This window comes from Thermoascus crustaceus (genome assembly GCF_041956765.1).
Source record: "Thermoascus crustaceus strain CBS 181.67 unplaced genomic scaffold VTN00scaffold_10, whole genome shotgun sequence".
In the NCBI taxonomy this organism is placed as follows: domain Eukaryota; kingdom Fungi; phylum Ascomycota; class Eurotiomycetes; order Eurotiales; family Thermoascaceae; genus Thermoascus; species Thermoascus crustaceus.
In genome coordinates this window covers 5,149-30,113 of record NW_027192536.1, presented here as the reverse complement: position 1 = coordinate 30,113, position 24,965 = coordinate 5,149, and the positions used below count along the sequence as shown (strand labels likewise).

Genomic DNA, 24,965 nt, shown 5'->3' with positions numbered 1-24,965 from the left:
TGTAGCCGTTTGCTGGGGTTGACGCGTAAGATGCACCACCACCATGGAGCTCTGGGGCCTCCATGGCGGTTTATAGAAGCCTAGAGGCCTCTCCGGGTTGAATGACGCGTAGAAAAGACGTGTTTTGTATAGGTGCTGATTTTGATGTTCCCGCGGCTGGCACCCCTGGCATGCCTCTGAGTCTTGTACCTGGATCTTCTGCAGATAGGTCCCTATAGCTGCGTGACCAGTTTTGAGCTGGTAGTACTGACTGGCAATCTTCTTAGGGGCAGCTGCAGCTACTGGATCCTGTTTCCAGCCTGGCTGGGCCTTATATGCCCTCTGGGTATCCAGGGTTCTGTGGCCTAGTGCTCTAGTCAGCCATTGCTGCTTACAAGCCCTGATTGCTTCTGTACAAGCCCTATTGGTGTAGGCTATAGAGAGCTCACTAGGCCCTCCCCTGAGGGTCTTTGCTGCCGCCTGCTTAGCTGCCTGGTCTGCCCTCTCATTCCCCTCAATGCCATGGTGCCCAGGGACCCATTGGATTGTTGTCTGTCTGCCTTGTGCTTCTAGAGCCTGAGCAGCTCTATGGGCCTGGATGGCTAGACCTTGTCCAGGGCCTATTCCCTGATGTTAAAGCCGATCTATTGCTGCCTGGGAGTCTAGTAGAACTGTGACTGGCCCCCTTCCTCAAATCCTTAGGGCTAGCTCTAAAGCCCTACATGCTCCCATAAGCTCTGCATCAAACACTTCCTTCCCCACACCTAGGGGGATCTCCCGAGCTTGCCAGGCCCCTTGGGGGTTCTGCCATGTGATGCCTGCCTCAAGTTGACCACTATCTAGTCAGGACCCATCTGACCATAGGGATAGCCCCGGGCGATCCCCTTGGGCTGCCTCTAGGGCTTCCTCAGTTGATAGGACCTTGATGTTCTGACCTGGGAATAGTGCTGGGGCTATCTCAGCTGTCTCCTCAAACCCCCCAGAGGGGTCGGTCTTTCTGGCCCTGCCACCATAGCTCTGCCCCATATAAGGCTACAGCCTGGACAGCTGCGACCTGAATTTTTCTGACTAGGCCTGGAGCTAGTCCCTGCTGCTGACATAGGGCTTGGACCCGTGCCTCAGCCATCCGCGCTTTCCGTAGGCAGGTCTGATAGTGAGCCTTCAGGGTCAGCCCTGTATCTAGCCATATGCCTAGCCAGTGGGTGGCCTCCTGGTTGAATGAGATCTGATGGCCCCCTATAGATATACTTGCCCATCAGACCTGGTCCCTGAGTGCCCGACCTCATTTGCGGGTGAATAGGGTAGCCTCTGTCTTCTCAGCATCAAACTGGACCACATTTGCCTGCCCCCAGCTTATAGCTGCTTCCCCGGCCTGCTGAAGCTGCCCACAAGCTTGATCCACTGAGCTCCCTAGGGCTATAAGGCCTATATCATCTGCAAATGATAAGGCCCTTACCCCAGGGACTGCCGTCTCTATAGCCTGGAAGACCCCACTTATGTAGATCACAAAGAGGATTGGGGAGACTGGGGAGCCCTGGGGAACCCCTGAATTAATGGGGTGTTCCAAACCCTGATGGCCATTAATGACCAGCTGAACCCTGCAGTTAGCTAGAAAAGACTGCACCCAGCGGACCAGATCCCCATCTATCCCTAACTCCCCCATCCTCCTAACAAGCTTGGTTGGATTGACATGGTCAAAAGCTCCCTTAACATCAAGGAATAGAGCCCCTGCCAGCTGCTTCTGCCCCCAGCCTTGGTGAACCTCATAAATTAGGCAGGCCACAGCATCTATAGCACTTCAGTGTCTTCAGCTCCCCATTTGGCCTGGGTGCAGAGCTCCTGTAGCCTCACAGTAGTCAGCTATGGTACCTGCTGCCACCTTCTCTATAACCTTTCCTAGGCAGTTTAGGAGGCTGATCACCCTATAGGCCTTGACTAGGGTATAGTCTGGCTTATTGGGCTTCTGAAGCAGGATCCCTTTTGCTGTCTTCCATGCCTGGGGGTGGACACCAAGATGAAAACATTGTTGGGCTAGTACCACTATTCACAAACTGTCCCAGCTCCGTAAGAGGTGAAGAGCCTGGAAGTTTAGCCTGTTGATCCCTGGGGCTTTCTGGGTTGACTGGCTAAATAGGGCGTGTTGTACAGTCTCCTCTCTGACCTGCTTATGCATGGTGCCTTGGGGGAGATCCCCAAGCTGGGTTCCTCTAGGGGCTGGTGGGAATGCCACCTCCCGAATCAGGGCCTCTTTCTCACCAATGGTAATAGCCAGCTGGCCCTGGGGGCCCTTAAGGGTAGGGGTTGTGCTCATAGCCTTTGGGCTAGTATAGTGAAGAGCTTGCCAACACCAGGTAGTATCCTCTGGGCCTAGGGAGTCCCTGAGTTCCTTAGACCCCCCAAGAAGGCCTCCCAGCATTCTCACTTTGCCTTTCATATCCTTCTATAGTAGGAGTTTTGGGCCTCTAGGTGTTCCCTATCCCCTATAGCCCCTGCCTGCCATGCTCATTGTGCCTGAGCATATGCCCTCCGTGCCTGCCTGACCTCTGACCCCCACCATCGCTTTGAGTAGGGAGATATCCTGATTGGTTTGGCATGTTGGTTCAGGATAGCCGTCAGTGAGTCCTGGATCCATATGGCCTCCTCTGCTATATCTCTCTCTAGGCAGTTGTCTGTTAGCGGGGGCCTATTATCTGCTAGGTCCTTCCATGCTTGTGCTGCCTTCTCTAAGGCCTCTTTCTCAGCCTGGAGGGCCTGTATCTGCCATCCCGTTATCATCTGAGAGGGCTCCATGGGAGCCGTTCTTGAGAGCTTATCACTACTGAACATGTTTGTAACTCATCTTCACACTCTCTACTGTGTATGATAGATATTGTATTAATAATCTTGACAGTCTCGCTGTGCTTACAAAACAGGCGTTGATTTCCACACCGCTACTTTCTCCTTGAGACTTGAGTGCCTTCTGGCCCATTTCTAGTGTCTGTGGAGCCTGCTCCACCACGCTCATGCAATCAAGGATTCAAGGTGCTTTAGAGCAGTTGTTAGAGCCTCAGGGCCTGCTGCATGGTAGGTCTACTTTACTGTACATACAAGATTCTGAACTGACAGAGTGGGACAATGAATATATTTCCAAGATAATGAGCTTTCTGGGAATCGACGAGTTCTGTCGAGTGGATTAGGATATATGCTACATGCTTTTTCGCGAGAATATATTTATATCTGCGTGTATAGGACATGGCGCATAATTGAGTATACTTAAATCTATGGGAATCGAGAATAACGTAATAATATATTTTTCCTTGCGTTAGACTTCTTAGACTTCTGCCTAACTGTAGATGTAGAATGTTGGTGTTTAGAACGTTGCTTTTTTTTCCACCATTTTCTAAACCCACCGTCCTACCATAGCTTGTTCTTCTCAATCTCACAGTCTTAGGGTCCTTTCAGATAACCTCCTGACACAAATTAGGTGCTCTTTGTACTTTGTAGACGACCTAATACTTAACGCCCACTCAAAAACGCGGAGAGGGAGAATCTGATCACGCGTCATCTCTCCTGTACACAATAACGTTAATAGTAAACAATTAGATAACAATCCTACTTTGAAGATCACTTGCTTAAATAATAAGTGATCAACGAACGAGCCGACATGCGCTCCGCTGTCATTGTCGATCAGGGATCGCTCCACCCGAGCACGCAATTGCTGCTATTCCCTTCGAATAATATTTCCGTTGCGACGAGCGCACACAACCTGCTGGTAACTACGGCTGCTAGTGAATCTGATCAACTTTATTTGATTCTGTATGTGCTACAGCTAGGAGTCCTGTTTATCTACCTACCTAATCTTCCATCTTCCACGTGGCAAGGGGGAGGGCCCTAAAATCCTACCCTTAGCGCGGAGATAAGCATCGCAAGTGATTCGTCCTAGTCCCTCGTAATGCATCTTGCAGACTCTGAGTAGAAGTCTGGTGCTGCTTCGAAAGCTTACTTTCAGCTTCTTATGATTGCATGAATTTCTGTACGGCGTGCAGGACATAACATAGCGAGACTGAGGACCATGATTGAAGATTTTCTCTGCAGATCTCTCCGCGCTGAATCTGCTGCAGATCTTGCGAGCCGGAACGGTCGGCTATCTTCCATTAGTAAGCTAGATTGGCTGGCGGGACTCTTGCCTTGTGCAATCTTAGCTGCTGGGACCAAGACTTTTTTTTCTATTTTTCTGATTCAGTCGGCATTTTGCACCTTCTGTGCATTTCTATAGATATCGACAGATGTATATAAACTTTTGCGTCTTTTTATAGAGATTTGAGCAGTTCTAGAAGGCTGGAAGCCGTCAAGTCCCGGGATACTTGGAAATGCTCACGTTACCCAAATCTCCACCTGCCCACAGTCCAACGGCGGGAGTGGACAGCAAGATTTGAGGCCATCAGCATCCGGAATTCTTTGGCTTCTGTCAGGAAAGACCCTGGACCACTGAGGCAAATGCAGTAGTGGGTTGCCTGGTAGAAGAAACTTCGACCGCGAGTCAGTGACGGGTCCCGGGCCGCCGGGAAGCGAACCGACAAGTAGTAGCCTCTATACGGCGTACGCTAGATGGAGTCGTCAGGAGTAAGGAGGCAGAAGTTAGAACCTAATCATGCGTTCAGGCATGGTCATGAATCTGCTTAATAATAATGGCAGAGACGCGACCACAGTGGCACGGAGGCGGAGCTTGATAGGTACTGTACGGGGTACTTCATATAGTATACTTGTCTGAAGCACTGCGCCGAGACGTTCCAGAACGCCGGACTGTACAAGGTAGACGGCGACCTTTTTTGTCGCCTGCCCGCGGCAAATCTGTCCAGTTAATAACCGTACAGTCCTCGTTTGGGCACCACATGCATGTGAGACAGCGGGAAAAGATTCCATACTTCGTCCTGGATACTCCATACTCATGAAACAAAGACAAGCAAAGAGTGGCTGTCCGTTCCCACAAGATGCAACATGAAACAGCCCAGGGAGCGTGGCTGCAACTTGGCAGTGGGCGGTCAAAGTTTTCCTCTCTTTAACTTTTCGCGTGGCATGCCATTGAAGAATCTGAGGCTCTGTCTGGATGTTCGGAACGGGGCGGTGGATAGCAAAACGCCAAACCCTAACTTTGAGCCAAAGTCGGAGCGAGACATCCTGCGTACTTCCGGCCCACCATTGGGATCCTCATGGCTCATGCGGACTCAACAACGGAGTCTTATCGGCGAGACACGGAGCTAATAATAATAAACATCATGTCGCTGGCAATCGCTCACTGGTGACTGCAGAAGAATAGAGTACAGTAGTAACTTTTGTATGACAGCTGACCTAAATCGCCCACGACCGTTATTTTTGGGGGGTGGGGGCTCAGGAAGGGGGGAATAACCGTTATCATCCTGCAGGGATCAACACAATATGCCGAATAAGATGGTCTTCCGCTGGATCGCTGCGGGCCCCGGCAGCTGTAGACTGTACATAGAGGAGTAGATCAGTAGAACTGCGTGGTTTTTCGAGCCAGTCCGCTGAAGAATTAGTGACACGCTGCAGTCCCAGATCCCGAGTGAGAATGGTGATAGCCCCAGGTCAAAGCTACAGTTAGTCGACAGGCCACACGTTGACATCAGCCTAGAGGATTGATAATGAGGTCGGAAACAGGTACGTCGGATCGATGCCACGGAAGACTCAGCTCCACAGCAGGCGTCCTTTTAAGAATTTAAGAGTCGTGGCTTGGAACTCCCTGGTGTCCTGTTTGTTGTGATATCCTCTTCGACTATTGTACTTTCGTTTGCACTTTTGCTCTTCTGATATACGGAGATTTCCCGCCCTTCCCGTTTCCATTCTGGTACTTTGTCCAAGACAGACCATCCCACTGCAAATATGGCATCTGAGAAGCCCACGCTCGTCTTCATCCCCGGTGCCTGGCACACGGCCGAGTACTACGAGGGCGTTATCGCCCAGCTGAAGGGATACGGCTACGAGGTCCACGCCCTGCGTCTGCCCTCCGTCGGCGGAGATGAGACGACCACCGTGGCGGACGATGCGGCCCATATCCAGAAGACAACCTCCGCCCTGGCGGCAGAGGGTAAGGAGATCATCCTGGTGATGCACTCATACGGTGGCATCCCGGGCACCGAGAGTGCCAAGGGTCTCCTGCAGAAGGACCGGGCAGCGGAGGGCCAGAAGGGCGGTATCGTCGGTCTGGTATATCTCACGGCGTTCCTGCTCCCCGAGGGGCTGTCAATGTGGCAGTTCCTGGGCGGCATGCCCGACTGGGTCGTGTACAACGTAAGTGTAACAGTTCGTCGGGACTCCTGTCCAGGGGGGTTGCGGCTGTGGTTTATCCTGGTGGCTTAACTGATGAGATATAGGGCAAACGCATGGGGCTCGCCCGGACGCCCGAGATCATGTACAACGACCTGCCCGCGGAAGAGGCCGAGTCGTGGTCCTCCAAGACGCTCTACCATGCGGCACCCAGCTTCGAAACGCCGCTGACCTACCCGGCGTACAAATATGTTCCTGTTACGTACCTGCAGTGCGAGAAGGACCAGGCCATCCCGTTCGCAGGCCAGCAGGCCATGGCCAAGATCCCGGGAGACCACGTGAAAACACCTGTCTGCAGTTCCAGCCATTCGCCCATGCTGAGCATGCCGGAAACGGTGGTCAAGGTGATCCGCGAGGCTGCGGGGGAGACGGTGGCGTAAGGGGTAAACGGGTGGAAGAGAGACATACCGCTCTGGAGCATGAAAGGGGCAGTCGCCGGATCGGGTGCCGTTATACCAGCTAAAACCTAATCCCATATAATCTCGTGTAATCTCATATATGCTATCTATTATTGTCTCGTTAGTACAGTGTCCTGCAATTAAACCTAAACCCAAATGAGGAATTGGTCAATACAGCTGTGTTATATTAGCAATTCGAAAGAACCATGGCACCCGTCAAACCACCACGCTGGAACCCGAGGGTGGCAGCGGACCCCGTGTAGGAGGCTGAGGTCAGCGGAGCTACCGAGAAGAAATAGAAGAAGCCGGTGCTGAGTCCAGATCCCGTAAGCGGGCTTACGCTACGAGTCATGATAGCCCTAATGGCCGATCTGTTCCAGACTGGTGGGCTCTCGTTTTGGCCGGTGCGCCGCGGCAGTTAACTGCCGTGAAGAACTCGCGATGAAGCTCTCGGCCCGCGATGACAGCAGCCCTCAAGCCCTTGGCGTCTCCAGAACCCGCGATCCGAGCCGGTGATGGTTGGCTGAAGCAATAAACGTCGTGAACAGACTTTGATCAGCCGTGGGCCCCGGGCCGGAGGGCGAGTGAGCGTCGTCGTGGATGCCATCCGATGGGGCAGGCAATCTGGACAGAAGTCAGAGAACCGGGTCAGGACACGGGAGATGGGCTTACCTGTGGCTGTGACTCTTGTCTCCTGCTGTTCGCAGTATAGAGGGAGGAAGAAGAGAAGAAAAGATCGCCGACGAGAGATGCTGGATCAGCTGACGGCCGCAGCCCTGAAGCCCTAGCTGCTCTCGGCTCTCCCCGACTATGCTGATGCTATGTTAATCTATCTTCTAGACTCTAGTCGTTCCACGATGTTGGCGTCGGTTCGTTTCCGATCTGTCTGACAATCTGATCCCCTATATTATATCTTGGAGTCATGCCCCGGTTTGATCCCCCCCAGCACCGTCCAGTCTGCTCTGCGGACGCCCGACAAACCTCACCACCATGGCCGCCCCTCCACCCCCAGGCATGAACCTCGATGAGGATATCCGTGGCACCATCATCGGCCCTGTGGTGACGTTGATGACGCTGGCGACTATCTTCGTGGTCCTGCGCATCACCTCTCGTCTGACCACCAATCTGCAGCTGCAGTGGGACGACCATCTGATCCTGCTGGCGCTGGTGAGCATCCTGTGCATCTGGCGGTGACCTCGTTACTGACGGTGGGCAGATCTTCGCGTACGGGACGGGGGCTATCACAATTATAGGTAGAGACCCCTTCTTTGCTGGACAGGTGAACGGATGGGACCAGGATGCTGACAACGGAGCCAGCCTGTCACTATGGCCTCGGAAGACACATATGGTCGCCCGCGGTCAACGTGGAGAAAGTCATGAAGGTGAGATTCTCAGTCTCTTTCCCCCTCAAAGCGCCGTTTCTCATGCTTCGATAGACCCTATGGGCATATGAGTGGGCATATGGCGCCGTCGTGCCAACCATCAAGCTCTCCATCATCATGTTCTACCACCGCATCTTCCCCATCCGATCCGTCACCTACATTCTGTCTTTCTGCGCGTTCCTCGTCATTAGCTGGTGGCTGGCCGTGTATGTCATCTGTCTCGTCCAGTGCCGCCCTATTTCCTTCTTCTGGATGCAGTACATCGACCCGACAGCCCAGGGACAATGTATCGACATCTACAAGTTCTTCATCGGCAACGGCGCCGCCAGTGTTATCACCGATTTCATAATCCTGCTAGTTCCCCTTCCCAACGTCTGGCAGCTTCAGATGCCCGCCATCCAGAAGCTAGCGGTCTGCGGCATTTTCCTCCTGGGTGGCTTGTACGTTTCCCTTTTCTTGTCTCTTTTTCTGCTAGCTCTCAGCTAACCGCACCAGCGTCTGTATCGCGGGTATCGTGCGCGTACACTTCCTGACTTTTATGGGCCAGGGTCCTGATTTGACGTGGAACATGGCCCAGGCCTTCATTTGGTCCTCCGTCGAGCCGTGCATTGGCATCGTCTCAGCCTGCCTGCCCACCCTGCGCCCGCTGGTGCGCCGCTGCTTTCCCCGCTGGTTCACTCGCAGCAAGCGCTCCGGCGCTACCCCCAACTACACCACGGACCCCAGTCTGAACTTCAAGTCCCAGAACGGTGAATTTTACCGTCTGCAGGATAGCATGAAGCGAGCCTCGCGGGACGACGAGGTCGGTCTGACCAACGAGATCGACATGGATCACTCGCCCAAAGGCCCGGAAGGCCCATTGAACGCCATCTCAATCCGGCGAGATATCGAATGGAGTTCGACGACTAATTCGACGGATCATTTATAACATTTCTGGGTATAAAAAACCGTGAATGACGGATTCAAAAGCAACATGGGCTCTTTTTCCATGTACAGTACGCGAACCCGGCGGCTATGGCGTCTGCAGGTCAGGTTGGTTTTGCGGGGTCCGACAGAGCGGACTGGAGTTATGGTCCTGAAGACCTTGTATATATAGATTCTTCTGGAGGAACGCTCTTTCTTTTGTTTTGTCTTACATGAGTTATCGTCTAACTCTGTACTATACCCCTGAGTCTCCTTTTGATAATAATTCTATGGACCAACCTTTGACTGAGTTCAAGACCTTTGCTGTCGGGATGTATAGAATCCGGATCACAGAGTGTGACACCTTATGGAATGCTATATATTAATAATACATTTTGTCTCCTATCCATAATCTACGGGGGCCTACAGAACTGCAAAACGCTTAGTTCTCCAACGTAGAGGCTACTCAAATTGATCTATTCGTTAACAGTATGGAGTTTGCGCGCATGAAGACATGAAGACAACTGCGTGACCTTGGAAGCCACCCCCCCCCCCCCCCAAAAAAAGCTTCTATAACTTCTGATACTCCATATTCTGCTTATTTGCAACCAGTCCGCTATATTTGTGTGTCTTCTCCCAAAAGCTGCAACGTTATTTGTCTTGATCAGTGTACGATGGGGCCTAGGGCATCGAGGGGGAAGTACGTCAACGACGTCTGTATACGCAACTGACGGACCTGTAAAATCCTGCATATCTACAGACAATTACCGTGGAAATAGTCCGTGGAAATATTTTCAAAAATGATCTTTATATACTTCTATCCCTGCCCTGTCATTGCTCTGCAGCCTTCTACCCGTTGTCAACCACAGGTTTATTACATAGATTACACTACTTGCTTTTGCATCTCCATAATTTGTAGGCATAAGACATGATCCAGAGCTCCCAACTTCTATGGATCTAATCCTCGGCATATAGAGCTATTTCAAAGTTATTCCAGCTGTGCATACAGCCCTCTTGGAAGTCGTTCAGACGCACCTGTTTCTAGGAATACCGACAGCTATTTTTTTGTCTGGATCGTGGAATTGTTGGGTTTTTACCTCACTGGAAGTGCCTACATCAAAAAAAACTTTTAACTGGCCATACTGTTTGTATAATGTATACCAGGGGTAATATTTCGTCAGTCCTGGGAATAGTACTACATAGAGCAATGGCAATGCAGGGGGATTACTAGAGTGAATTAAGTGTTCCATTGGATGAATATTTTTTTTCTCCAGTGCTCCATTTGAAGAATTGCATGACGAGGCCGGCTATGGGAGCAGTTTACCCGAGCAGATGACTGGGTGTTACAAGGATTGTCTCCAAAAATACCGAACATGCGCAACTACCCCGCATGCGCTATCGAAGAGATCTGTTCGTATTAGGGAGGGGAAAAGAGTCCTTGAGGGGACCTCGGTTAACTTAAGGCAATCGGCTTACACAGCTCTGAATGGTGAGTTAAATTCATAAATGACCGTGTGCTACGTTCTTGTCCAACAAGTCAATCACTCTTCTACTACTCTAAAGTGAGGCAAGAAATACTAGCAAATCGTCACGTCTTACATTCCGTGCAAAATGTCTTTTCCTGCGTACAAGAAGGGTACTATCGACTGTATGGTGGACGTGGATACAAGCCACGTAAATGGGAAGAGCGTGGTCATCACTGGAGGTAAGGCGTCTCGAATCTCGAACAACCAGCGCGCCATGGCTGATGAACATGCAATAGGCGCAAAAGGAATGGGCAAAGAGGCCGTGCGTGCCTTTGTAAAAGCAGGGTCAGTGACTGTCATACCTAGTAGTTACCCACTGTGTCGTGCTGTCTCTGACTGGTATGATACAGGGCCTATGTGACATTTGGGGATCTAGACAAGGAGAATGGCAACGAGGTAGAGGCGGAACTTGGGTCGTGCGTCGCCTTGCTTGCCCAGGAGCTTTTCAAGGAGCCTAACCAGTCTCCAGAAGCGTCAAGTTTGTTCCTTGCGATGTAACTTCTTGGGACGATCAATTACACCTCTTCAAGTCCGCCCTTTCGGGTTCGCCTAACAAGAGCATTGATATCGTCGTCGCCAATGCTGGAATTAGCGGCCCTGATCCACTATTCACCGTGGAAGGTAGGTTGGACGCTATCATCGATGTTATAGAAAGTTTCAACGGAAGCGTAAACTAATTACCTGGTCAGATACCGAAGAGCCAGTCAAGCCGGACTTGCGAATAGTAAATATTGACCTGATCAGTGTCATGTACACGATGAAGCTAGCGCGACACTACTTTATGAAGCATCCCTTTGGTCCGGAACACGACCGATGCTTCATCATGACTGCTAGCATTGTCGGATTCGTTGACTCACCTGGCATCCCTCAGTACACAGCGTCCAAGTGGGGGTGCCGGGGACTGATGAGGTGTCTTCGGAGAACGACAGCAATCGATGGAGTACGTGCAAACATCATTAGCCCATGGTAAGTTGCATATTTACAGCAGTACTGTATGTAATATATCTGGGAACTGATATGGTTTCAAAGGTACGTCGCCACTTCGATACTGAGTCCGGCGGTTCAAGCATACTGTACGAGTAAGGGCGTTACTTTTGCGGAGGCCGGAGACGCTGCCGCTGCAATGATCAAAATTGCTTCTGATCCGTCGATAAATGGTAGCTATACTATTCTTGTTTCCCGACAGCGCCTTGAACTGACTATGAGACAGGTCGCTCGTTCGGCATTGTTCCACGAGATATAGCCCCCAAGGGTTATTTCGACATCGCCAAGGATGATTATGAGGACGATGATGTGCTGGAGAAGCTGCAAGATATTATGTTACATACCTCACATCGACTGCAGGTGAGGCCTGAAGATCAATAAGGTCTGATGGGCTCTAGTATCTTCACTTCACAGTCTGCGTTTACGTCATCAATAATAGTAACTGCATTTCCTAGTATATTTCTCCCGAATGTCCAACAACTTTTTGATATGTTGTTCGCCCTCCCAAACCTTGAAACTGCAAGACCTAACCACCATGTAGGGAATTCCAAGGAGCTTTCATTGATTGACTCAATTGTATAGTGTCATCGGTGCACTACCGTCAGTCTGAAGTGAAAATATTACACATATCGACGTAAATTATAATCATGAGTAGATGCTAAGAGAATATAATATTATAATAGATCCATGCTGCAAAGCCTTGAGATGTGCAGGCGAAGAATCCAAGAAATGGAGAAAAATACTACATCTGCGAATAGCTTTGCGTATTCAGTATATAATCCAGAAATATCACATATTATACGGTCCCTATTTACAGCAGTGCTTATCCATGTCAAGTTTTGACGCCAGAAGTGCTTCACCAAATAGGAGTGGGAAGCTATGCATTGGCTTTATATTGATCAGTATCCAAGCGGAGCGTTACCCAGAAGACCAATCGACTACAGTCGCGAAATATAATATGCAGTTTTGGGTTAGCAACAGTCTAATAGCGTAAATCCGGTTTGTTACAGCGTAAAAGATCGACGAACCATGCGTAAAGAGTAGAAAGCCTTGCATATATACTCTTGCAATTCTTTCTCCTTAGATAGTAGCCAATACGACTAAGTAGATCATATAATGAACAATAGCATTTAGCCAAATATAAATACGCAGGTTACGACGGGGAAATAAAGCCATGCTCTGAGTCTTTGGAAATCACAGAATATTCCTGCAAAGATTGTTCCAAATATCCACGGTACATAACGCGACGCACCATACTGCGACTCGTCTATGTGGACAGCTTCGCCGAAATAACCCAGTTTTATATTGTCGCATTGGTCCAGCAAAACGTTTCGATTAAGCCTTTATGTATATACCTGGCACGCCAATGATTCTCTCAGCTCCTCACTCACGTAGCATTCAGGATAGGGCAGATATCGCGGTCTATCCACCGTCTTCAAGAGTGGACCCGTGCAAAGCCACTATAGGGCAGTGTTAGACATACGCACTGTCGTCTTTTAAGCGAATGGCGTGAGGCACAGCCTACCCCAGGGGCTTCATCCACGACACAGAGTTGACAGGGTCGACGTGCAATACAACAGCAACAATCTTTCGATACCGGAGACGAGGTTGTGTTTCGAAACACTCAAGTTCTTCTGGCAAAGATCTAAGTCGAGCATCCGCGTCATCACCACGAACAACGCGATAGTCTCGCCAAGAGGGCTAGAACGATTGATCCCAGATATAATTCCCACTGACGCGTAAGAGGCACGGGATCCGTCAGGATCCGGCCATCGATGTTGTCTTCGTATAGTATTTCCTTTTTCACCAACGGTTTGGATATCTGGTATACGGTTTTATGGAAGGATATTAGTATGAGCTCTCATGCTTCTCGATACATATATTGGCGCTCATGTTGGGCTGCGTTTTCAGTTTTATCGGTATTCGCCCAGTCGTTACCCTCGCTAGGCTTCTGCTTTCGCTGACAGTTCGGTATGAGACTCTCGTTTCTTTCTCTGGCGGCAGTCTTGCCTCGGAGCTTGGCTTCCGCCGTCCTGCTCGCGTATCAAACTCATCTCTTTGCTCGCCATCGACATTTGAGTCGGCGCTTCCGCCTAATGCCACCCTCGTTTAGGCGGTTGGTTACGACGCAAACGCGACATTTGACGACAGTATCCCTCCGTATACTTCCATTTGCGCTCTCTATCAACATTACTTCTTCCGACTCATCATCCTTTGAATCTGCTCCTTGGGTTCCCACCGACACCTGGAACAATCGCTTCATCGCATATGGGAATAGCGGCTTCATCGGACAAATCGCATGGACGGACATGGCCAAAGGCCTATACAGAGACGAATTCGACACGTTGTCTCACCAATGATCAGATCAATACTGTCTACAAATACTACGACTGGGTGGATGTCAACCAGACGTTTGTTTTCTCGTCTTACACCCTTGGTTAGAGAAGCAATTTGGTTCGATAATGAGTACCACTAACGAATCTAATTCGAACGGAATTGCCTATGCCCGTTATTCTTGTACGATTATCCCACCTGGCCATGGCAAGATCTCTCCTACGAGACTGTCGCTTATGCTGCTGCTTTGGACCCGGGCAACCCCACTGCCGACAACTTCGACATTAGCCCGTTCAAAAACGCTGGTGGGAAGCCGATCCACTTTCCATGGCCTTGCTGATGGCTCAATTGCGACTGGTTCCTGCATCTACTTCTGGAACAGGGTCACCAGAGCTCTAAATCCTAAGGGTATACAGCTAAGTGACTTCTACCGTCTTTTCTTGATTCCTGACATGCAGCACTGCAGTGGCGGCAATAATGATGCTCCTTGGTATATTGCATCGGCGACACAGTCTATATCCGGAAACACCTACAGTGTCCCTGGGTATGAAAATCCACAGCACGACGCGTTGCTCGCCTTGATGAACTGGGTAGAAAATGACATGGCGCCGGAGACCATAATTGCAATCAAGTTCAACAATGACAACGGCGAGGACGGTGTCTTGATGCAGAGACCCCTTTGTCCCTACCCATCCGAGATTAAGTACATTGGCGGCAATCCTAACACTACCGCAGCTTTAAATGCGTGTAGACCCGAACCATTGTTCAGGCATTAAGGATTTGAAAAGAGATAACAGCAAACATGGTTGTTCTTTATTTGTTTCCATTTTGTAAAGTCAATTGAAGTCGACAAGTGTAAATAGAGAATGCAGACTTGTGACTTATGTCTCAATACAGCATTACTCAATTAACTCTGGCAATACCGTTGTATCGAGTGCGAATGCTAATATTAGGAAGCTTCCTCCAATATGAAGAAAGCGTCTTATATTTCTTTAGCCTAATATTTGGACGAAGAGCGTCGGACAGAGTACACTTAGAGGATGCCTCATCTTTCAAACTTCATATGCTTATGCATGTGATAGAGCCCCTGAAACTTTCTGTGTCCCCATTACTAAGAGTGATGACACCAAAGGTCGTGCGTATTTTAGTTCGCTAGTAATTGATGACCTTGAACATGTACTTGTGTAAGAATGTACATCTTAGCATGTATTAAGCTTTATGAGAGTCATTTTTAAAGAGAATATGGATTTAAATTGCTTTAATTCTGCTGTAAGGTGCTTCTATTATGAAAGCTTTATTGTACATTAACCTAGGCTAATTGCGATGAAGGGTATGCTTCAAGGCTTTGAAAAGCTGCGCCCTCTCGGTAAGTACTGTACCTTTGAAATCAGCAGAAGTGAATGCCGCAGCGGCATCTGTTCTTCTGCCACTGAAAACCACAGAGAATACTTCTGACGAATGTACATACAGGTCCGTTAGAGAGATACCAGACTGCATGTCATGACGCAGGATTCTACAACAATGTAGGAATTACTGCGACACATACTATGCCCGGCAATCCATCCCTGCTCAAGCCTCAAGTCTATGCAGCGTGCGCCACTCTGATCGCAGAATATCCTATTCTCTCAGCGATTCCTCTTCGAGAAAACAGAAGATCTGCATATTTCTTGCAGCTTCCCGAAATCAATCTTATCAAGACTGTGTCCTTCCTTACCCGAAAAGCTAGTCGACGTACGTATGGTCATGGACGAGATGAAGAACTTGATAATATCTTAGAAATGCAGCACAACATATCATTCAAGCCCAGTTCGGTAGCGGATATTTCTACATTCTGGAGTCTGCTAATAATACTCGATCCTGAAGATCAATCCATCTTTGATGCTGCGTTTATTTACCATCACGCTCTTGGAGACGGTCGATCTGGTCTTGTCTTTCATAAGGCCTTTGCCACTGCTCTGGCCTCCTCCGGTGGCACGCCATTGTGCGTTCCGACAAAAGTAACCCCTCCAAAGAGACCTATACCGCCGGATATGGAGTCACTTCTCAAGATTCCGATATCACCAGCGTATATTCTAAAGGAGCTTTTCTTCAGCATCTTCCCCAAAAGAAACAGAGGCGTATGGCTAGGAAGTTTGGTGCCAACATCAATACCACCGAAGTCTCGTTATCGGTCTATTGTGTTTTCGAAAAACACAACTGATCGTCTTGTAATTCTTTGCAGGCAGAGGAAGACGACAATGTCCGCTGTCCTCCAAACGCAGTTGGCTAAAACATTATTTGACCTGCTGCCCCCTTCTTTCAGAAAAGTCGTGTGTGAAGGGGCCGCATCAGCCCGGCGCTGGATCCAATCGGAAACTGTTAATGACGACTCCATCGGCTGCTTTGTTGCAGTATACTCTGACACATATTGGCGTAAAAGCTTCGGACACGAATTCCCTTGGGATATAGCCCAGCGGTCACGAGAACGCATCGCTAGATTCATCGCAACACGAGGCAGAAACAACCGAGCCGGTCTTCTTAGATTCGTCCCGGACATATCCAGAACTGTTCGCTCTCATGTTGGGAAGCCGCGCAACTGCAGTTTTGGTATATCCAACCTCGGTGTGGTCAACGGCAAAGGCCAGACTCTGGACAATATCTCGGAGTCCGGTAATAGCGCAGTGAGACTGGGCAGAATAGTCTTCAGTCAGTCGGGAAGCTACCATGCCAGTCCATTCGAGATTTGCGTCGTGACCGACGGCGATGGGTGCATGACTGTAGGATTTGCGTGGCCTGATGCAGGACTGGAGGAAGAACTGCTTTTTCGAATCATGGACAACTTCAAAAATGGTCTTGAGCATCTAGCTTCAGGTTAACTTGCTAGGAGATTGTGCTTCTGATCTGGAGCATCATTATTGCATAAATTGGCATTGTCACTGTCGATGTTATTCTGAATTACCGGGCTAAGGAATATGACGTTCTTCAGTGTGTATTATTTTTCCTCGTTAAGAGTAGGTTTACCACAATTTCGAATCCAATGATAGTGGAAAAGCGGAAATCTCAATGGTAAGAAGCCCTACATGTCGATACGCTTCATTTCTGACTATCAGCCCAAGCAGCAGCGGCAGTGCTTCTGGAGAATTACAGCACGGCAGCCTTTCTATTCGTACGAGTACCTCGTGAACCTCGCACGTGTCACTGTTTCGCAGGAATGGCGATTCACAAGTGTAACCAGCTCATTCTTGAGATCAGCCCCATTTCCTATGCGCTTTTCCATACATTGGGTCCTTCCATTTGTGGTATTTATGATCCTAGCTCATTTCCCCTTGAGCATATTCAGGGAAAGCCGGTGATAGGGTTGTGGCCCGGTAATTTTGGTAAGGGACCCCTCTGGCCAAGTACTTCGACTGGAGCAGGGATATCTAGGTGCTGCGAAGTTGCATTCCCTGCCCTACCCTGTGTGATTGAACACGTCGCCACGTCCTCTTTCTGGGGCCCTGTACATGTCTCGTAAGCTTGTTGCAGCGCGTCCTGATCAGTCCAGCCGTTGATGAAATCTCCGTGTAGACCATATCCTGTCGGATCGCCCATAGAGTAGACAAACACATGTGTGAAATAGCTCTTTGACGGAAGTCCGAATCGTTGTGTGCGCTACCACAGAAACATAGAATTGGCCTTGTCCACGGTCAGAAAAGGGAATGCAGGTTCGACTTACCGAAGAAGCATTGGACTCCCAGCGACCATCCGCAGCCCAGCAGGAGGTGCCAGTGGAACCTCGATTTTGTCACAAGACGTAACCTTAGCTGAATAGTTACACACTCTGTTCATATAATAGACGACCTTGAAGCATAGATAAGCTCCTGGGGAGGAGTAGTGCGAAGAAAATAGGAACTCACATTTCCTTGGCACTCGATCAGTTCACCTTGGCCGTCGGGCATGCAATGGTATAACTGAGGAATCCAGTAATTGCTTTTGTCGATATCGATACTGCAAGTAGTCGTATTAGAGTTCCTAGCTGTGTCTTCGGCCATAGTTCGCTGAAAAGCTGTACCCCCGGCAACAATATGAGCATGAGAGGACGCGATCCCTGGATCAATGATGGGATCTGAACGTTGAATAGTGAGTGGCGCACAGCTAATTGTAAACACATCCGTGACGATACTCCCATATGCAGAGGAGATAAGGATGAACGGCAATGCTATGCCGGAGCCGGGTATGAGAAAGCGCATTATGGATAGCCAGAAGTTCCGTGACATAAAAGATCTCAAGACACTGTACTTGCATAGCGACCGCATTGCATCTTCAGATCTTTTATAAACCCATTATATCGAAGGAGAACTTACCGTCACTCGCTTCTTTTTTTCACTCGTGAAAGTGGGCTGAGAGGTTGATGCAAATCTATTCGTCCACTGCAACCTCCAATCCAGGCTATTCGCCACATTAGTCTTTGAACCACAAGACCTACCAATGACTTTTGTTGGGCCGGAAAGATAGATTCGTTGAAATAGAATGTTTATCTTCGCTTGTCAACATCAGGCTGCTCAGATGTATGGATTCATGTTACCTGGAACGTCGTCTATCTGTAGACCTGGCATGGGTTCGACATTCGAAATAGAGAGGTGAAGACTAGGTTGTGCCTGTGTTGAACACCTGATATTGTCCATTGTCGCTCTAGGTGCTCTCTTAGAGATATAAGTATCAACGCTTATGCAAATGGTAGTTATCGCCGTGTCCGCATCCTTAGAAACCTCGCTACTTCTTGGAATCAAGGGATAAAAGAAAGGGTTCGCGCTGGCAGCAGTTGAACAGCCTCAGATCCCTAATGAGGCAGCGATGTGCATACATACCGCAGAGCTGGAAGAATAAAGCCCTAAGGGAACAGTGTATAGGCTGCATCAGCAGCATCTCTTTGTCAAGTAGGTCTACGTACTGCACAATCAATCCACGCATTCTTCCCATACCACTTCCGTGGGCAACCTCCGGAATCGGTGGCTTCCCGAGTCTACGAATTACGTTGAATGGACTCTACAGGCCTACAAGTCTACAGAGGTGGATATTGAAAACTAGAACATGAGCAGTACTATGATTCGTGTCTTGGCGGCCAGTCTGGCGCTGGGTAGCTAAGGAGCCTACAAATATCCTACAGAGGACCATGTTACTATTTATTTAAACCAATAAGGCGCAGTCACGTACCTTTCTCCTTTTCCGAAAGTCTTCGTATAAGCCCTTCCATACTTCTCTATCCCTGCATCCGCTCTCCTTGGGCGTACCAGGGTGGTTCTTGCACCTGGGCAACATCTGTGCCAACAGTTCTTGCGGCCACATAACCCAGGGCTTTGGTAGTGGCCAATCTGAGAAATGCACTAATTTAGCCTCACTCAATGCCTTGTCGGGGTCCCAGTCTTCATAGTCATTGCCTAAAAACTTGGTGTGATCGGTAGACCGGAACTCGCCAGTTACAAGCCCATACTGCCGGTGCGGAAGGACGAGGGCGGAATCGGCGTAGCGCTCATTGAGCAGCTCCATGTCATATTTTACGGGCCCCGTCTCATTGACCACGACTTGACCGGCCATAACAGGCTGAGCGGCACTCATCAACGCCTGATACTCTCGGTATGACGGTTCGATTAACACAAGCAGCGAGGTAAGTTTTCTCGATTCTGGAAAATCCCAATAGGCCCGTGGCATCGCCACTCGAGCTCGGGGCAGAAAGAACAGCTCATCCATGTCCTGTAGAACGGTGATATCCGAGTCAAGGTGGAGGACACGGTTGTACTGCGTCTGGCTGAAGGCGAAGAATTTCGCGACGCTCTTGTCCCACGAAGCGGCATTTTCTGTATCCACGTCGCAAATGGTTAGCTTCAGTACGTTTGTTGATCGTCTACCGGTTGGATAAGAGGAACGATTCAGAATCCAAACAGACCTGGGCCTTCCTTGAACGTCGGCACTTTGACCGGCATTAGCTGAACATTGTATTTATCCCGTGCGATTACCAGCAGCTGGCTGTTCCGATCGGTGGAGCTCTCTACAACCGTATCCCATTCTTCTGGATAGAACAGTATACGCTCAGCGCGGCTTCCCAGCCGATGCAGGGCTTCGAACACCATGACTGCATTGCACAGATAGGCGGAAGATGTCGCGTACTGGCTGTAGGCATATCGAGACCAGTCGATCGAATCATATCGAAGGAATGGGGAGGAGGACGGCTGTGACCGGTGGAAGGTATAGTAGATTGCGAGGATGAAGATAGCGAGGAGCACGTAAGTGCGAAAACGTCGCAGAGGTCGCACAGCTGGCAGCCATTGCGAGGTGGGAGTATCTAAGGTATCTTCGCGCGCGGACGAGGCTCGCGGAGCTCTTTTCGACATCGTCGACTCCACTGGCGAGAGCGCATCGCCATGTCGTGCTGTTACATCGCCGTCGACGCGTCGCGAGGATGACCGGCGATCTCCGCACGTGACCGTACCTGCGGCTGCGTTTCTCAGGGGTCAGTTCTGCTTCAAACCAAGAAAACTTCCTGTCTATCACGAATTGAATATTCGGTGCTCAACGTCAATGTTACAGCGCAGCCTAGGAACGGTCAGCGAGGCTGATGGGGGGAGACTCTGTAACGTGACATGAATGGATCATCTATGATCCATCCTCACGATTCAAGTCTACAATCCACCTCTATGATCCATATTCATGATCCAGCGGATAGGTATTTCCGGATAGAACCTATCATGTATATGTTACGCACTCCTTCGGACCCGAGTCGCAACGGTGGTCTGGTCTAAGGTAGGGAGGCTTGGGCTTCTAGGTCAAACACAAGAGAGTAACTAACTGGTAGAGGTAACACAACTAAGGTGAAGTAGAGCGCCTATCAAGTATGTATACTTGATAGTAGGTTAGCCTGTTGACCTACCAGTATGTAACCAAGTAACAATGTGTTATTGAGCATGGAGAACTAAAGCTATCTATATAGTGGTAATAAGTGTCCTTATATAGCCTAATCCTCCTATGGTATACTCAACCCCACTATGGTATCTGACCATGCCGGGCGCCACGATCGAAGCCGAATATTGCCGCTGGATTGCAGCGATCAATGCGGTGATTGCGTTCTGTGATGTGGAAGAGGGCGCGCCGTTACGGCCCATCCAGTCTCGGAAGCGTCCCGCCACCGATGCTGTTACATCCACCCATGCGAAAAGGCAAGAGTGCTCACAGGAGGGTGCGGATGTGGTCGCTCTCCACCAGGCTATCGCATCAGTTCGGATAGGCTCACCAGGCCAACGACCGATGATCTGCTTCCTCTGTGTTGGGAACCCTGGACTGCCAATGGAGAAGCGAACCAGAGAATACAGTACGCCGGGGTCCCTAAGCAGACATGTTTGGCAAACACATGTGAGGCCTCCTTGGCCAGAAGGCAGGACAATCAAATGCAATATCTGCCGTGTGGAACTAGAGGACAAAAGGCATCTGATGCATCATCATGCGGAATCTGTGCACGGAACAGTCTCGCGAGTACCTCCCTAATACTCTTTAATACTCTTTTTGGTCCAATTAGACTCTGTTTCGTTTTCTATTTTGCTTTTTAGCTTGTTTGTTTAAGTGATACATATTGTGACGGCGCTCAGTCATAGTAAAATTATGTATTACTACGGTAGCTAATCATACAGAATCGAAAGCATAAGAGGAAAAGCAAGGAAAGAATTTGCAGGGCTTCGTGCAATGTGAGATATATAGGGAAGTAGGACCGGCAGTATCCCGGAGACAAAGGAATGCTCAACACCGCACACCTTACCGCCTAGGTGTCTGCCGCGCCGTCACACATATCGCAATGCACAAACTGGGCTGGTCTCTTGTATAATGGCGTATGTATGCTCACCGGCGGGCTTTTGCTATCTGATATTTTGTGATACGGTATTGTGATGCTCTATATTCAACATTACAGAGGTCATCTGTCTTGTCTTCTCTTTTTGTATACCTCCATTAATTGCATACTATGAGTAACGTGCGTTGGTCCACTGGACTAGTACGCACTCTCCAATGCATACACCTTGTAGTGCTTGCAAGCTGGTCATTGGCCTGCTAATGGTGGCTGCACACTGCTGACTGTAAAAGACCCCTGTATGCTTGTCCTGCACATTTTTCTCTGCCTGCACGTAGACTATGCGAGGTTTATGATTTAAGACCTAGCACGAGTCCTTTGTAAAGATACTTGAGGGATCAAGCAGCCTCTGGAAGGGAATATAAGTCCATTCATACAGATCTGGATTTCTGTAAGTATAAACACACTGCCCTTCTTGCCACGTTTTGGTGCTGATTGATGCTGCCAGTTATGATTCTGGCTCCAGCCAGGATTTATATTATTTCAATAGCAATATCCGAGCCTCACAAATCTTGTTGTCTTGATTCCGCTCCTAGCATCTGCCTTTAATGTCTGAGATTGCTGTGGTCAAGACAAATATCAAAGTATTTGTTGCCGTGCATGATAGTTCAGATCTTAGTAGAGAGCGCCATGCCAGCATCTGGATTTCCAAAGATGATAGCTTCGATGGCTTCCATGTGACAAATAAATTTGGTTCTGATGACATTCCACTGCTTACAGCGTGGGCGTGATCCCTGGACTACAAATATGAGATTGGTAACCATGGAATGCTTTGCCACAATCTCTGAGGAAGGATATTCAAAACTACAGCATATTCTAAGTACGGTACCTGTTAAAAATAGCAACAATAATTGGGACTGTCAGGATTGGGTCAAAGACACTTGTCGGACTGCGCGAACCTAGTAATCCGAAGGTATGATGATGAAAGCTCTGATTATTCGAATCTACCTAACTATCTGACCACTATTTATGCACTTAGGGGTCAAGACCTTCCGAATACTTCTTTGTTTCATGATCCCGAGACATTTTCGTGAAATAACAAAGGAAAATAGGTGGTTTTAAATATAGACAGTATGATCCCTTTATTGCAGGGATTATAACCTTCGAGATGCCTGGATCGGCGTGTGCTGAATAGGCTGATAGGTCTCTTGGTATACCACTAGGGTATAGTGGTAATATTCGGCTGACAATATTGCATCAATATATCACATCGATATATCATATCTTTCGGAATCGCTTGACATATCCATATTCGGAAGGTCTTAACCCCTAAGTCCATGAGAATAAATAGTGGTCAGTTAGTTAGGTAGATTCGAATAATCAATCTCCATGGTGGTGGTGGCACTCACGCGTCTACCCCGGCGAGCACACATGCGGCCAGCCAGCTCACAGAAATCCTAGGGGTCCCGGATACCCCAACCCCAAGTCAATGGAATCTCTCCGGACCTCTGGGGCTTATTATGAGTGGAAACAATCAGGAAGATCACCTAGGAACTCAGGAAGGGCCTGCTAAAGGCCCTAAGAGCCTAAGGAGCAGTCGCCTACAAAGTCAAGCAAGCAAAAGCGACGGAACAGGCTATGATGAGCCACCCAGAAACCCTTATGGAGCAAAGTCATTCACCAAAATCCTTGAGGAGATATCAGGAAGCACCTATGTACCCTAGGAGGTAATATCAAGCAAGCATGCCAGGATGACTTAGAGACCCTTTGGGCTCAGGTTGCAGAGGCCATGGACAACCTCAAGGTGCAATGGATAGCAGAACAACAAGCCCAGGAAGAAATCCTTCTACAAAGAATCAGCTCCCTAGAACTAGAAGTTAGCAAACTTCAGACTCAGCCTACAGCAGCCACCCAGCAACATCAAGACCCCCCTCAACCAGCTCCTCCAGATGAGGAGCACAGGCCATGAAGCAGAGCCGCAAATGTGACTAAGAAACAAGAACTGAAGGTGAGAAAGGAGCCTGCAAAGGCAGGATCTTCCTATGCAGAAGTGGCATCACTACTAGCTACCAGGCCTGGAAGCCAGGAGTGGCAGATAGTTGGCAAAAAGCAGAAGACTCAGGTCCCAAAGCCTACCACTATAAGGCACACAAGCCAGGAGCCAGGCAACCTAAAGCCAGTCAAGGAAAAGAACAAAGAAGCACACAGGCTTATCTTTTGATGAGATCAGGGAATTAAGACCTCTAGAGCTGAATGGGAGGAGGTCCTCCTTGCTCTAAATAGGGCCCTGGCAAAGAAAGGCTTCCCAGGCTTCCTCCACACAGTTGACACTGGTTATACAGAGTCAGAAGCTATAACAGTTCTCCTAGAGAAAGGCTCTCTAGGTTCTATGCTAGTCCACTACTATACAGACCTTCTAGTGGCAGCAGCATGCAAAGCTGACCCATCAGTGATTTCAGTGGAGCTACCAGAGCAATGGTATTGAGTTAAGGTGCATGGTGTGCCAACACAGAGATACCTAACACTAGGCCTAGGCCTCACCTGTGAAGAAATTGAACTAGGCACTGAGTATTGGCTCAAGAGGGACCCTACCTGGCTTTACAACCCTCAGAAGCTTCAAGGCAGCCAGAAGAAAGGCTCTACCATTATGATCACAGTGGGCTCCCTGGAGGAATCCCAGAAGCTTCTTATTAATGGGATTCACTTTGAAGGCTCTAGATACTGTACAGAGCAGTATTAGAAGCTTAGACCAGACACCATATGCCTGCTATGTTGTGGAATCAGGCATAATAGCTTCAAAGCCTATGGGGACCAACCTCCATGCTGCTTTATATGTGCAGGGGCCCATAAAGGAGTGAAGCATACCTGTAAGGTTGTCAACTGCCTGGCAAAGCCAGGGACAGCATGCCAACACCTACCTGCCAAATGTGGTAACTGTAGTGGCCTACACCTAGCTACTGCTAGCAAATGCCCTAAGATCCAGGAAGCACAAAGGCACCTAAGCAGACAAAGAGGTTTCTATATACAGTCTTATGAAGCCCTAATAGGTGACAGCTTAGCCCAGAACCAACTTCAGGCCACATTAGAAGTCTCTACACAAGCCTTAGAAGACAGTTCTATGCAGGCTATACAGGCAGCCCTCACACAGGCATCAGAAACACCTACTAACATCCAAGGTGATATGGACATGGAAAATATGCAGACCCCCCCCCCCTATGGTACCTACATCCATTGCAGTATGTTAGTACTACAACATAACTGCCATAGGGCTTATGCAACAACTATTGCAGCTCTAGAGCTTGGGCTTCAGCTAGAAGTGGGCCTAGCTTGCCTACAAGAACTTTATATC

The 24,965-nt window shown here is 49.1% G+C and overlaps 9 protein-coding genes across 9 annotated transcripts; 6 read left to right on the top strand and 3 right to left on the bottom strand.

The window, feature by feature from the left end:
* Nucleotides 1–2,481: 2,481 nt before the first annotated feature.
* VTN00DRAFT_2423 (uncharacterized protein) lies at nt 2,482–2,805 on the bottom strand (the record flags this gene model as incomplete). Its single annotated transcript, XM_069428640.1, has 1 exon — nt 2,482–2,805. The coding sequence occupies one exon, from the start codon at nt 2,803–2,805 to the stop codon at nt 2,482–2,484; it is 324 nt and encodes a 107-aa protein (XP_069283475.1).
* Nucleotides 2,806–4,956: 2,151 nt separating this feature from the next.
* Nucleotides 4,957–5,220, top strand: VTN00DRAFT_2422 (uncharacterized protein; the record flags this gene model as incomplete). The annotated part of the gene is made up of 1 exon (XM_069428639.1): nt 4,957–5,220. The coding sequence occupies one exon, from the start codon at nt 4,957–4,959 to the stop codon at nt 5,218–5,220; it is 264 nt and encodes an 87-aa protein (XP_069283474.1).
* A 636-nt stretch (nt 5,221–5,856) lies between these two features.
* On the top strand, nt 5,857–6,680 carry VTN00DRAFT_2421 (uncharacterized protein; the record flags this gene model as incomplete). Its single annotated transcript, XM_069428638.1, has 2 exons — nt 5,857–6,264; nt 6,348–6,680. 2 exons carry the CDS (start codon nt 5,857–5,859, stop codon nt 6,678–6,680), a joined length of 741 nt encoding a protein of 246 aa, XP_069283473.1.
* A 1,008-nt stretch (nt 6,681–7,688) lies between these two features.
* VTN00DRAFT_2420 (uncharacterized protein) lies at nt 7,689–9,008 on the top strand (the record flags this gene model as incomplete). The annotated part of the gene is made up of 5 exons (XM_069428637.1): nt 7,689–7,865; nt 7,915–7,951; nt 8,016–8,080; nt 8,135–8,520; nt 8,576–9,008. The coding sequence occupies 5 exons, from the start codon at nt 7,689–7,691 to the stop codon at nt 9,006–9,008; spliced, it is 1,098 nt and encodes a 365-aa protein (XP_069283472.1).
* A 1,586-nt stretch (nt 9,009–10,594) lies between these two features.
* Nucleotides 10,595–11,874, top strand: VTN00DRAFT_2419 (uncharacterized protein; the record flags this gene model as incomplete). Its single annotated transcript, XM_069428635.1, has 7 exons — nt 10,595–10,688; nt 10,746–10,794; nt 10,860–10,925; nt 10,979–11,130; nt 11,199–11,475; nt 11,539–11,666; nt 11,720–11,874. The coding sequence occupies 7 exons, from the start codon at nt 10,595–10,597 to the stop codon at nt 11,872–11,874; spliced, it is 921 nt and encodes a 306-aa protein (XP_069283471.1).
* Nucleotides 11,875–15,374: 3,500 nt separating this feature from the next.
* On the top strand, nt 15,375–15,688 carry VTN00DRAFT_2418 (uncharacterized protein; the record flags this gene model as incomplete). The annotated part of the gene is made up of 2 exons (XM_069428634.1): nt 15,375–15,558; nt 15,612–15,688. The coding sequence occupies 2 exons, from the start codon at nt 15,375–15,377 to the stop codon at nt 15,686–15,688; spliced, it is 261 nt and encodes an 86-aa protein (XP_069283470.1).
* Nucleotides 15,689–16,283: 595 nt separating this feature from the next.
* Nucleotides 16,284–16,667, bottom strand: VTN00DRAFT_2417 (uncharacterized protein; the record flags this gene model as incomplete). The annotated part of the gene is made up of 1 exon (XM_069428633.1): nt 16,284–16,667. The coding sequence occupies one exon, from the start codon at nt 16,665–16,667 to the stop codon at nt 16,284–16,286; it is 384 nt and encodes a 127-aa protein (XP_069283469.1).
* A 2,219-nt stretch (nt 16,668–18,886) lies between these two features.
* VTN00DRAFT_2416 (uncharacterized protein) lies at nt 18,887–20,174 on the bottom strand (the record flags this gene model as incomplete). Its single annotated transcript, XM_069428632.1, has 3 exons — nt 18,887–18,946; nt 19,000–19,640; nt 19,730–20,174. The coding sequence occupies 3 exons, from the start codon at nt 20,172–20,174 to the stop codon at nt 18,887–18,889; spliced, it is 1,146 nt and encodes a 381-aa protein (XP_069283468.1).
* A 664-nt stretch (nt 20,175–20,838) lies between these two features.
* Nucleotides 20,839–24,356, top strand: VTN00DRAFT_2415 (uncharacterized protein; the record flags this gene model as incomplete). The annotated part of the gene is made up of 2 exons (XM_069428631.1): nt 20,839–21,148; nt 24,151–24,356. 2 exons carry the CDS (start codon nt 20,839–20,841, stop codon nt 24,354–24,356), a joined length of 516 nt encoding a protein of 171 aa, XP_069283467.1.
* Between the last annotated feature and the right edge of the window lie 609 nt (nt 24,357–24,965).